The sequence below is a fragment of the Felis catus genome, chromosome B2 (genome assembly GCF_018350175.1).
Source record: "Felis catus isolate Fca126 chromosome B2, F.catus_Fca126_mat1.0, whole genome shotgun sequence".
Classification (NCBI taxonomy): domain Eukaryota; kingdom Metazoa; phylum Chordata; class Mammalia; order Carnivora; family Felidae; genus Felis; species Felis catus.
Window position 1 is genome coordinate 144,127,391 of NC_058372.1, and position 13,766 is coordinate 144,141,156.

General features: G+C 42.0%; 1 protein-coding gene across 7 annotated transcripts in view; it reads left to right on the forward strand.

Annotated features, from left to right (window-relative positions):
• Positions 1–13,766, forward strand: part of MAP3K4 (mitogen-activated protein kinase kinase kinase 4) — a 113,038-nt gene that overhangs the window by 26,690 nt on the left and 72,582 nt on the right. For 4 of the 7 annotated variants that reach the window (XM_045058326.1, XM_045058329.1, XM_045058327.1 and 1 more), the window contains exons 2-3: positions 12,347–12,520; positions 12,618–12,808. In XM_045058326.1, the coding sequence (XP_044914261.1) occupies positions 12,347–12,520; positions 12,618–12,808 (365 nt within the window). Of the gene's footprint in view, positions 1–11,839; positions 12,521–12,617; positions 12,809–13,766 lie in introns of those variants that run through there. The other 3 variants (XM_045058328.1, XM_045058331.1, XM_045058332.1) reach the window with 2 other exon arrangements.

Genomic DNA, 13,766 nt, shown 5'->3' on the forward strand with positions numbered 1-13,766 from the left:
TTTGGTGTTGGGTAGTGTTTTACTTCTTGGTTGTTAAGGGGCCATTTCTAAGGATTTCACGATCCCTAAAGGCATCGTTCCTCTCAGGTGAGCAGTTCTCTTTCCTCTTTGGGCTCCCAGCCGGGGAACGGTCTTGCTTGTTGAAATAGCATAGACAGAATAACCCTTTAGGTTGACTTTGTGATGGAATAGTTGAGAAGCCTTGTGTGTGAAAAAGTCGACGTAGTGCCAGAAAATGGTGCGTATCTGTACGTCTGTCTAGTAGAGCACAGTGGGGCGGGAGGTGCTTAGGGAGGTGGGTTCGCTCATGTCCTCCCTGCTTTAGAGCCCGCGTGGCTACATGTTCCTGTTAGGACGAAGGACATAATCCGACGGCCGCCTGCGCCTGCGGGGGCTCTCGTTCACTCAGCCCGCTCTGCGCCTGGTCGTCACCGCCTTTCGGTTCCTCCTGAGCCCCGTGCTCCTCTGTCTCAGCTGGTCCTCCTCTCCTTCGTCCAGTCGGGGCCTTCGGAGCTTTCGAATCTCGGTTGAAATGTTGCTTCTTAAAGAAGTCTGCTTTGTCGTCGCTGGGAATTGTCCCAGTTCTCGGGGCTGGACCCCGTCCGCCAGCAGTCGTTCACAGCATAATGGGGGACCGCACTGAAAACACTGGTGTGTGCGCACTTACGTGCTAAGTATCTAGTTCTTTCTGTAGATTGGAAGCTGCAGGAGGGCAGGAATGGTGACGCTCTCGTTGAGTCGTGTGTTCTTCCTCAACTCTTAGCACAGCGCTTGTCCGGTAGGGCCACTGTTGAACGAATGGCACAGTTAACGTCCTGGAGGAGCTAACAGTGTCGCTGACGCAGCTACACACACAGGGAAGCATGGGACAGTTAATGTGTGTTTTCAGCTCTAAATAAACCAGTCACTACAACAAAGACCCAAGAAACAAAAAAACGGAAGTGAATAAGATAATACACCTTAAAATTTTTATATTGCCCTCTGTCTCCTCTCTTACACAAAATCCTGTTCTCAATGAAAAAAAAGTTAATTGTTAATTTCAAATTATCGTTCTCTGATTTAAAAGGCTTGCTTTTCTGTCCTTCTAGGGGGTAGTTTCAGGCTCTGTTTTAGGTATAAACACACGCAGATTTACACAAAACGAGTGGAAACACTAGCCTGATCTGAGGAGTGCTCTATTAGAGGACAGTAAATTAAGGGAAGACAGGGTGTAATTCTTGGACTTGGTAGGGAAGGTAAGCAGCTACCTGAAGGGGAGAGGATTTGACTTAGACCTTTTCTTTTATACGCAGAAAGAGGTAGGGCAAGCAAAGCCCTCACTATTCTGTTTCGTTTTGTTTTTTCACTTAAATTGTAGTCACACTGTGGTCCCCAGCCGAATTGAGACTCAGTATCTTAGCCAGGCTAACGCCTTTATAGGTGAGGAAATTTCGACGTGGAGTGGTTAAAAGGCATCAGCAAAGATACGAGTCCTGCAGCTCGGCTGAGTACTACATCTCCGAACTGTTCCCACGTTCTTTCTCCAGCCCGTAGGGGCCTCCTTCCACAGGGGGAGTATTCCTCCGTGTCTGCCACCGGGAGAGGGCAGACGTCCCAGCAACCAGGCTGGGGGTGCAGGGGCCCTGGGCCATGGGGTTAGGCCAGGACTCCAGTTCTAGCTCAGGTCCTTTCCAGCTGAGCACACAAGTTACCTTTGCAGCTTAGGGATCGCAGTAGTACCTGCGGGGGTCGTCGGGAAGGTGAAATAAGATAACGTTTGTAGAGTGCCTAACTGACTACCTAGTATGTAATGGGTATTTGATGACGAGCGCTTCTCATAATCAATGAGAAGTGGCCTTCTGGGCAAAGAAGCCTTTCTACAATGGCTCCATGAGCTCTGGCAAGGATTAGGTGAAATTACATATGATGGTTAGCATAGTGCCTGGCAGATGGTCAGAATTCAGTACCTAATGGAGGCAATTATACTGTTAGAATGGAAATCATTCATTACTGTGTAACGAATTATACAGCTGATTAAAAACATAAATAGAAATCTGATGCATATCCCAATTTTGGAAGTCACTGTATTAAAGGGCATTTCTTTACTTATCGTTTGAAATTTTTTTACAACCACAATCATCAGTTCTGTTGATAAAGAATTGCTTGATTTCATAATACTACATTTTCCATTTAGTCCTGGTTCTTAGTCTTTTGTACCTGGTACAGTAACACCAAATTTATTCAGCATCATCGAGGAACTGTCTCATACAGCATCATTAAGATAATCAAGTGTAAAATAAATTGGTTATTATAAAATAGTTTAGATTTAGAGACAATTGCAAAGATAGTGTAAAGGATTTCAGTATTTCTACTGTCTACATTTGTCACAGCTAGTGAGCCAGCGTTGACACGTTATTTTACCTAAGTGGTGGGGAGTTAACCTCCCCGTCCTTGGGAGGGGAATGTAGACTTAAATTCTTTGAATTTTTGTCTGTACAGGTGATTTCTCTCTTCTCCCATGTATTTATTTAGTAATTATATCAATATGGATTCATGGTTATAATTGGATATAATTCATGGGTATAATTCTATATCTGTATTTTGTTGCTCAGAATTTTCCAGTTTTGGCCAACAGGAGCTCTGTTTCTGTGTCCTTCTAAAATACTCCCATAGGTTGTTTGTTTGTTTGTTTGTTTTTTGAGCACTTCCTCACTTGCTGGCACTACAAAGTGCTCCAGGCTTGTATTACATCTTCTTTGCCCTAGTCCTGAACTCAGCCATTTCTTCTGGTTCTTCTATTGGAGCATGGTGCTGGAAACCCAAGATCTGGTCCCTAGATAAACGAGCTTTTCTGAGCTGATGTCAAAGCAGAGGTGAGGGATGTTATGTCCAAATTGTCCTAATTGCTTTCCTCACTTTTCTTTGCAGTTTACGTCGCTAAAAACCCTGGGAGAATATATTTAATATACTCATATTTCCTAGATCTGTCTATCCCCAAGAGTTAGGGTTCATCTTCTGAGTGTGTGTGTGTGCGTGTGTGTGTGTCACAGAGCATATTTATAGTTAAAACTATTTTAAAAATCTGAATTAGAAAGGTAACTTGAGCTAAGACGATTCAGACAGCTCATGTGTTTCCTACAGAAAGAGGCTCCTCAGTTACTTGATTTCTAAGAATGACAGGAAGTAATTCATGATAGAAAATGTGTTTTTTTCCACAAATAAATTAAGGGAATTTAAAAAACTGTTCTCATTTGTTAGAGTAGGTAGAGGGACATCATAATTCTTATTGCTACCTTAAAAAAATTTTTTTTTGCTCCCTTTAAAATTTTAAGCATTTTTCTTGTTTCTCTTTAATGTTTTGTGCATACTTGGCATAGAAGACCCTTTGTTTGCTCTTCCTTCCAGCATTGATCCAGTTTTTCATCTTCCCACTTAAGCTGCTTCAGCCCCGCAGTTCTCTTTATTTATTTATTTTTTTAGGTTTATTTAGTTTGAGCAAGCGAGAACATGAGCAGGGATGTGGCAGAGAGAGAGGGAGAGAGAGAGAGAGAGAGAGAGAGAGAGAGAGAGAGAGAGAGTGAGAGAGTCCTAAGCAGGCTCCACACTGTCAGCGCCGAGTCTGATGTGGGGCTCGAACCTGCAAACCGCGAGATCATGATCGGAGCTGAAACCAAGAGTCGGGTGCTAAACTGACTGAGCTACCCAGGCACCCCTGCAGTTCTCCTTTTGAATGAATTAGCACTTTTATGTTGCTTTCTTTAAATTCTTTTCCATGGGCATTTTATCATCAGATGCGTTCACAACAAGACTGATCTGTGCTTATTTTCACGTCTTGTATTGAAAAGACATCCTCTCACCTGTGCTGCCGGCATCCTTCTCCTGTTCATGTTGAACAACTCAGCTGGAAGGCCCCAAATCGGTGCATCTCAGAAGGGTTTTTGTTCCATTTTGATTGTCTCCTTGCGAATCTATATTCATACGATCTAGTGTTGATTTGCAGAGCTTTGGAAAAAGATGTAGATGATAGATATGCTCATACATTTTTGGAGCTGTTAGAACTGGTAAAAATAAGAAAGCACACCTGAAAATGTCTTATTCTTTGCCCTCTTCTTTTTATCCTCAGTTCTTGCAGCAAAATTGCAGAAAAAGCGAGAATAATCACATTTGTCTTTTCATCTGTAGCATGACTTATATGTATTTAGATACCTAAAGCTTCTCTTTCTTTATCTTTTTTTCTCTCTCTCTTCTTTTGGTTCTAGTTCTTTTTTGGAGTAGTCTTCTGGTTAACCAGAAATGAAAGATAAGTCTTTAAAGCAGTTTGTTGTATTTGTTTATAAGACTTTGTTTTCTGAAAGACTTCATCTGAAAATACTTTTTTTTTTTTTTTTTTTGAGAGTGGTGGGGAGAGGGGGAGGGCAGAAGAAGCCGGAGAGAGAGAATCCCAAGCAGGCTGCACGCCCAGCATGGAGCCCAGATGTGAGGCTCAGTATCACAACTGTGAGATCATGACCTGAACTGAAATCAAGAGTCAGACGCTCAACTGACTGAGCCACCAAGGCACCCCTGAAAATCTTTTTTCAACAGGTTATAATTATTTTTATTTCTAATGATGAGCAGAACTTATCCATATGGAGTGTATATTTATTTTTTTATCTTTAAGTGTTCTTTTTGTTCTAGTTAGTTTAGAACTGATAAAGTATACTTTGTGTAAATCTGTGAGTTAAATAAAAGACTTTTGCTAGAAGATCTAAGTCAGGTAAGCCTTATCCATACGTGACCTAACCCTTTCCAAGACCTGACCTTCTCCATTTCTTCTATGAAACATATCTACTGATGCTTGCAGCATCATGAATGACTGACAGGTTACACTCTAGAATGGCCGTGACTTTCTGTTTCCACCAGTTGAAACATAAGCTTATCAAGAGTTCCTTGTTTGTTCCTAAATCTGTTTAGGTCTGTTGTATGTTTTAATTGTTATTGCATAATTTAGTACGCTTTTTTTTTTTTTTAGTATGCTTTTATACAAACATGTGAACTGTGAATGCAAAAGAGAATTGTAGTTTCTCTCTAGATGGAATACTTTGGAAAGTCTCAAGATAGGTCACAAAAAGAAAATTGCCATCAAATGGGTAAAGGAGAGGACTGTTAACATTTAGGAAGAAAAATCATGAAAATCTGGAAAAGTTGCTCCACGAAAGTCTTTAGATTCTTGTTCTATTTTAAAGAACCAGAGTGTGGATTGCAGACACCGCACTTGGTCGTGGTATGTGTGCCTCATGACTTCTCTCAGGGACCCACACTAAAAGGCAAGGCTGTGGCCCTCCTCAGAGTGGTGATAGGTTTAATCTCATTCATGGGCTTAAAGTGAAAGTAGATGTTTAAGTTTTATATGTGTGTCTGTTATCTCTTATAATTTAACAAGCCATATCAAAGCTTAATGGCTTAAAATGAAAACCATTTCTTGTCCGTTACGGTACTGAGTGGGTCTTCTGCTTCTCATGGTCTTGGCTTGGGTTCAGTGGACAGCTGGAAGGTCCAAAATAGCCTCACTCACAAGCTAGCAAGTTGGTGCTGGCTGTCAGCCGGAAGCTCACAAGACTTTGACCTAGCTAGGCTCTTCGTGCAGCCTGTCCACCTGCCTAGGTGGGGCTTTGAAGACTGCGGAAGTCTCAGGGCTGCTGGCCTTCTTACCTGTGGCCAGCCTCCCCTGAAGGACAAGGGTGTAACTGGCCCAGTGTCACTTTCACTGCATCTCTTTAGTTAAAGCAGGTGACAAGGTCATACTGGATTCAAGAGGAGGTGATTATAGAAGGGTGTGAATTCTGGGAGGCCAGGTTTGTGGGAGGCCACCAAAGTCACAGCCACCACAGATGTTTCGGGTTTTCGAGTTTGCATGTTTCATTCTTTTTTTTTTTTTTTTAACGTTTTATATTTTTATTTTTGAGACAGAGAGAGATAGAGCATGAACGGGGTGGGTCAGAGAGAGAGGGAGACATAGAATCTGAAACAGGCTCTAGGCTCTGAGCTGTCAGCACAGAGCCCGACGCGGGGCTCGAACTCACTGGCTGTGAGATCGTGACCTGAGCTGAACTCGGACACTTAGTCGACTGAGCCACCCAGGTGCCCCATGCATGTTTCGTTCTTAATGCTCTTGATATGTATTTAAAAAAATTTTTTTTAATATTTATTTTTGAGAGAGAGAGAGAGAGAGACAGAGCATGAGTGGGAGAGGGGCAGAGAGAGAGGGAGACAACAGAATCCGAAGCAGGCTCCAGGCTCTGAGCTGCCAGCACAGAGCCCGACGTGGGGCTTAAACCCACAGACTGTGAGATCATGACTTGAGCTGAAGTCAGACGCCTAACCGACCAAACCACCCAGGCGCCCCTGATATGTGTTTTTAAAATTAACTGGCTAGCCACAAGTCTCAGTGGCATTTGATAAGAAGGCTTCTAATAAATGAAAGCGTAAGCAAATTTAGAGTAATTCGATTAAAGCTTGTATTCTTAAGAGTGGGGACATAAGGATTTCAACCCATGTTAATCTGATTCCAAAACCACGATTCCCTCCGTTATCCACCATTGCCATTGTTCTGTACGGGAGGTAGTTACCTTGGCACCTAGGGTTACAGTATCCCAATAACATCATCCACAGAAATCAACAATCATTTCATTCTTGCAGTTATTGGGCACATAATCTGCACCAGGTACTGTCCTAGACATTGGAGAATCTGTGGTAAAACAGTAATAGATGGGTCCCTGCCTTCCCAGAGCTTTGAGACTGGTTGGGAGGGATAGTTCTTTTCACGGGAAATCTTTTTTTTTTTTTTTTTAATCTGCTTTTGTTAAAAAAAAAAAATGAATTTAGTTTAAAAAAAATTAAGTTTGAATGTCTGTCTTGAAAACCAAGACTCAGTAGGTTTGTAAAGACCCTATACTCTGAGTCAATGAAAAAGTTCAATATATTTCTTTTAATGTTTATTTATTATTCTGGGGAGAGAGAGACAGAGTGTGAGCAGGGGAGGGGCAGAGAGAGAGGGAGACACAATCTGAAGCAGGCTCCAGTCCCTGAGCTGTCAGCACAGAGCCTGACGCGGGGCTCCAACACACGAACCGTGAGATCAGGACCCAAGCCAAAGTTGGAAGCTTAACTGACTGAGCCACCCACGTGTCCCTAAAATTGATTTCTAGGGACTTTGCTAAAGAACTTCTAAAGAAGGGTGTGTGTGTGTGTGTGTGTGTGTGTGTGTGTGTGTGTGTGTGTTTTGTGTGTTTGGGCTTTTGCAAAACCACAGATGTTTTTGAACTCGTCTAATCCAACTTCATTATTTTATAGATGAGCTATTTTGGGCACCATGTGGTTCACCAACTGTGTCACAGCAGAACTATTTAACCCCTAGTTACTTGAATTTTTGTCTTGTCTTCCACACATTTTACATTGAAATGACAGCAAAACCCCTTGGGTTGAGTTCAGGGCACACTTTTGTTAGACCAGATTCTATGTCAAGTGAATAGTACTTTAGCAAAGTTTGATGTGAAAAGAGTGAGACACTGTTTTTTTTTTTTTATATGACTGTCAGAAATTTAGCACTAGAAAGGAATTTCACATTTGTGTGTTTTTCAGCACATATCAGGCCAGTGTTTCAGGGCAATTGATGTAAACCTTGTATTACTTTCCTCATCCAAAATAATTGGTATCCATGGCAACATTCTGAACCAGTCAACTGACCACATTAGCTCATCTCACATGAGCTAATACAAAATGAGGTTTTGGATGGTTTGGGTTACTTAATTGAAATGATGCACGTTCTTTTGAACTTGCCACTAGTGTTTATATTCCTAGATTTTGTGTATAAATTTTTCTTTTTACAGAAAGAAAAGAAACTTTTAGCTTGGTTTCCCTTCCCACCCTTCTATTGTATATTGCTTCTTAGCTTAGACTCCCAAGCTGAGTTGTTTTTCTCTGTCTCCTTTTAAGATTTTTCTCTTCATCATTGGTTTTCAGCAATTTGATTATGATGTGCATAGTCAAAACTGATAGTTTTCTTCAAGTTGTTCTGCTTGGAGTTTGTGGAGCTCCTTGGATCTGTGAACTACAGTTTCCTTCCAATTTAGAACATTTTCAGCCCTTAATTCTTAAAAGATTTTTTCTGTGCTTCCCTTTTTCTGTTTTGGATTCTAATAACACACGTTACACTGCTTGTTACTGCCCCACAGATAACTGATGCTCTGTTCTTTTTCTTTGTTTTCCTTAATCTTTTTCTGATTCATTTTGGATCATTTCTATTGCTGTATCTTCAAGTTCACGGTTCTTTTCCTCTGCTGTGTCTCATCTGCTTTTAAATCCCATCCAGAGTGTTTTTCATTTCAGATATAGTTTTCATCTTTACAGGTTCTGTTTGAGCAAAATTTCTGGCCTGCTTACTGATTTTTTTTCCTGGGTTGGGCCATATTTTCCTTTTCTTTGGTAATTTTTGACAGGATGGCAGACATGAATTTTACTTATCGAGTGCTAGACTTTTAAAAAATTCCTTCAAATATATTTGGACTTTGTACTGACATGTATTAAGTTACTAAGTGACTTGGATGGAATGTAAACTATTAACATTTTCAGTGAGTGTGAGTACCATCTCGATGGGCTTAAGTAATCCTAAGAAAGTGGCTGTCAGCTCCACATGGCAGTTTTTCTACCTCACTTTCTGTGTGGCATAATGAATAAAGAGTGATGAAGTGCACCGTGTTTTATCTTATTTTAATACATTGTTTATGACAGTATGCCTCTTTGCTTCCATGCATTTTTTATGTTTGCTGTTAGAGTAATTAAATAATTTGGAAATACTTTGAAACCAGTAGTGTCTATTGTGTGTGTGAGGTTATAGACTAAGATGACTTTCTGTTTGGGGATAGATGCAGATTTGAAAACAAGAGATCTTCAGCTTCTGGAGAAGTATTACAGGGATTTAGTCTTTTACTTTTATTTGGAGAGTGCAGCCAAGTGAATTTTTCCGTGTGTAGAGAAATAACTTGTCCCTAGTTAGATGGCAAATATTTTTTTTTCTGTTTCCCCAAATTAAATTTTTTCATAAAAGTTAGCATCTTTATTACATGTACTATCTTTGACTCTTTTTATCTGCTAAAGCAGTGGACTTGTTTCCATCATATGTAGATCAGACAAAGGTACCTCTTGAAAAATAAACTCTCCTCATCCCGAGATCATGATTCTGTCCTTAGCTCCGGGAGCTGGCCCTTGGAGACCTGGCTCACTGATGTTTGGACATTTTCAGTCCCTCTTCATAAAAACCTCCTCCTCCTATACTTTGCGTTTTAGTAATTTATTCATGCACACAGTACTGCTGGATGCTACTAAAACAGGCCATTTTCTGTGCCTGTTTTATACTGTAGTGTTTTCCACATAGCCGTTTATTTCCAGTATTTTGATATCCGTGACTTTTTTGAAATATTTATAACTGAATTTCCTGAAGTATTTTAGAATGTTGGCTTTACAAATTATATATTAGTCTTTTTCTTAGTCGTAGAAAGATTAAGTCACGTATGCAGTCACCTGTCTAGTCAGGCTGGGACTCAGCCTTTGGTCTTCTGCTTCCTGAGTCCACGTCTCTCTTCACTGCAGAGGGATGTTTTGATTGTCTCGTTTGCTCCTTTATCTGACTCCATTTTTCTGTGTAGCCTGGCATTCGCTGCTATCTGGCCTTGATGTGTTTAACTGACTAAATGTCTGTGCTGTAGTTTTGTTGTGATTACCATTCTGAAATATGAAATATGTTTTTGTGGTAAAACATTGAATGGTTTTGAGTTCTATCCTAGAAACTTGGAGATACAAAAATAATGAAATATGCTGCCCTTCCTTACCATTGACTTTATCTTAGTGGGGAAAAAAAAGTTATAGTATTGAATTTGAAACAATTTAGAAGGTGTTAAAAATGTTAAGATAGTTTCTGGGCCTGTACCATGCTGAACTCAAAGGCAGACTTCTCTTTCCTTTTTTATTTAAAAAAATATTTTTTTTAACGTCCATTTATTATTGAGAGACAGAGAGAGACAGAGCATGAGTGAGGGAGGGGCAGAGAGGGGGAGACACAGAATCCGAAGCAGGCTCCAGGCTCCGAGCTGTCAGCACGGAGCCCGACGCGGGGCTCTCACTCACCTACTGCAAGATCATGCCCTGAACCAAAGGTGGACACTTTACCGACAGAGCCACCCAGGTGCCCCTTTCCTTTTTTATTTTTTTAAACATTTTTATTTTTAAATAATCTCTACACCCTCTGTGGGGCTGTAACTAACAACCATGAGGTCAGCAGTTGCCTGCTGTACCAACTGAGCCAGCCAGGTACCCCCTGTCTTAATGTTAAGCAGATGAGGAAGGAACTCAGGTTCCCTCATGATGGCCAATAGGCTTGGTGACTTCCACGGTTTATAATATATATGAGCAGTAGCAATCATTTAGTGAACCCTGCTCTATTATTACTCTTTTGTTAAGCATACATTATTGGATTAAATCCTCATAGGTATGGATTCTAAGCATTATCTTTATTTGGTAAATGCGCAATGTGGAGATATTAAGTAATTTGGCGAAGGCCCACATGGCTACCAACTAGCACAGTCAGCCTTTGAACCAAAGTCCCTTGTGCCACAAAGCCTAGTGTTAATCATTCCAAGCTTATGCTAGTAACCACTACAACCCGGGGAAATGAGATGAGTGACCTTGTCACTGATAGTCGTATCTTCTGTTCAGCTGAATCAGCTATTTTGCAGTGAGTGTAGAAGAAATGGATGTAGGAAATTCCAAGTTCATCTGGAAGTTGTATTATTTATTGTATGACTGTGATACTTAAATTATAGATGTGGTTAGCCTGAGGGAACAGGAATACTTAAAACTTATTTCTGGGACACCTGGGGGGCTCAGTTGTTTGAGTGTCTGACCTCTGCTCGGGTCATGATCCCGTGGTTTGTGAGTTCGAGCCCCGTATCGGGCTTGCTGCTGTCAGGGCAGAGCCTGCTTTGGGTCTCCTGTACCCTTCCCCCCTCTCTGTACCCTTCCCCCATTGCATGCTTTCTCAAAAATAAACAAACGTTAAAAAAATAAAAAAAAAACTCATTTCTAACTTTGCTTATGATTTAATTTGTTGTGGTCAGCTTTCAGGGTATTTCATTTGTATGTCTTAATGTATGCACATATGTGTGGGGCCATGTATATTCACAGTATCTAGAGTGGTCTTGTCTGGTTATGTCAGTTTTTGACCCATCTGAGGGATTCTGTATGGATTTCAGTGCTGTAAATTTCTATAATTCTGCAGCATTTTTGTTTTTTGAAAGTTTATTTTCTGATATTTTGTCAGTATAATTCAATAATGTATCCTATATTTTAGAGTGGTTTTTTTTTTCCATCTTGATTTTGTAATAGCTTTGATTTAAAATTTTTTTTTTCAACGTTTTTTTATTTATTTTGGGACAGAGAGAGACAGAGCATGAACGGGGGAGGGGCAGAGAGAGAGGGAGACCCAGAATCGGAAACAGGCTCCAGGCTCCGAGCCATCAGCCCAGAGCCCGACGTGGGGCTCGAAGTCACAGACCGCGAGATCGTGACCTGGCTGATGTCGGACGCTTAACCGACTGCGCCACCCAGTCGCCCCATAGCTTTGATTTTATATCAGGATATGAATTGCCAGGAAGAAAACTGGTTCTGTCTTGGGTGTAGTGTGGAGTTATGCTTAAAAATTTGAAGCGTATTTAATAAAGAATATTCAGAATGCGGTAGACTGTGGTATGTACTTGAAAGGAGCTTCATGATCGGTTCCTTCTAGCTTGCTGTTCTGGGATTGTATTTGTTTCTGTTTGTACTAATAAGTTTTTTGTTGTTGTTGGTTTCGCAAAAATAGAACTTTATCAAAATAGTGGTGTTTGAGAAGCTGGCTGGGGATAGAGAATTGGCCGGAAGCATTACCAGAGGACAAGTTAGTGAGGAGTGGCATTTTGAAGCTGAAGAGAAACGAATTCCTTTTTCTCCTTCCCCAGCGTCCTCCCCCACTGCTCACCCGAGCCCTGCCCTGTCGTGTGTGGCGGAGAACATAGGAACATTGACCTCTCGTCTGTTAGCGGTGCCCCCTGCTTTGCTGCCGGGGTCACCATAGAACGTTCCTGGGCTTTCTGTTCTGTGTGCCTCAGAGGAAGAGCAGCCCCGAGGTCCGGGGCAGGACGAGGCAAGTCCACTCGCCCACCCGGCTTTCAGTGGCCAGCACACACGTACATACCTCGTTCTGTCTGATTGGTATCTTCCAGTCCTTTGCTCTCTTTTTACTCAATCTGTGAGCTTTTGGTTTTAAACGTCACTGACGTCAGAATTCTCTAAGCAGAGAAACTGCGGGCCGTCCTGCTCGTGCGGTTCCCCTGCTGTTCGCCGTTCGCGGTCAGAGCAGAAGTCACGGTCATTACTCCACTGGGCGAGAGAGGAGTTCTCCTGTGAGTGCCACACGTACAAAGAGAGGAGAACGACGCCGGTGCCGAGGAGGAGACGTATCCGTAGCAAAGTTCTGCAAAGAGTTCTTAAATGAAATTGCAAGTAGTTTACATTTGAGTTCACTTACCGCGTCACTGAGTATTTTCTCTGTGTATCATGTTTCGTAGGCAAGAGCGCGCGTTAGGAGATTCTGGCTGCCAGAACTCCGAGTCTGATCCAGAGGACTTTTCAGATGAAACCAATACAGAGAACCTGGATGGCACCTCTCCCCCCAGCACCCCTCGGCAGATAAAACGCATGTCCACCAAGCACCAGAGGAATAACGTCGGGAGGCCTGCCGGCCGGTCTGGTTTGAAAGGTGAGTGCGCTACGTACGACATACACAGGCCTGACGCTTTCAGTACATAATCGGTAGATCACATAACTATTGATTGATCCTTTCTATGAGAATGTTTTTCTTCTTATCTTAAATTTAATTTTGATGCCGATTTTAAATTTCACTTCTTAACTTTTGAATCATTACCACTAGCAGTATTGTTAATGAAGGAGAAAAGAATTCTCCAGAGCTAGAAAGGTTTGGCCGGAGTAATTGTTAAAGCCAGTGGTGGAAGAAGTCGAGTGTGTACTCCTTCAGGATGGTACTCATGGATGAGATAGTTGGCCTTTCATTAAAAAAAAACAACAACACATTTTTTAAAAACGTGTATTTACTTTTGAGAGACAGAGACAGAGTGTGAGTGGGGGAGGGGCAGAGAGAGAGAGAGAGAGAGACAGAGACAGAGACAGAGACAGAATCGGAAACAGGCTCCAGACTGTAGGTGTCAGCGCAGAGCCTGATGCGGGGCTCGAACCCGCGAACTGTGAGATCATGACCTGAGCTGAAGTCGGACGCTCACCGAGCCACCCGGGCCTTTTTCATTCTTGGAATCTCTAGCTTTTGTCTTCTAGACTTGATGTGTGGGTAGTTGGGGAGAGGCAGAGCCAAGCTTCTCTAAGCAGCTCATGACGTGTGCTCTCTGTTGGTGACCGTGACATGGCCCTAAGCGTGCGTGTGTGGCCCTCTTTCTTGCCAGGCACAGTGCCGAGATGGTACCCTACACCTCATCACCACAGACAGTTCTCCTTTTCTCTTTGTTTAGAATCTCAGAGCCCAGATAATGTTCTGTTCCTAGAAGCTGGGAGAGTTTTCTGTTTTCATTTCTTCACTTCCTCCAGCATGTCACAGCTGTTCTTTTCTGAGGGAGATAAATCATGCCGACCTGCTACCTCCTTGTTCCCTGCTTTCTGGCTTAGATCCTCCGGTCACTGAAGCCTTA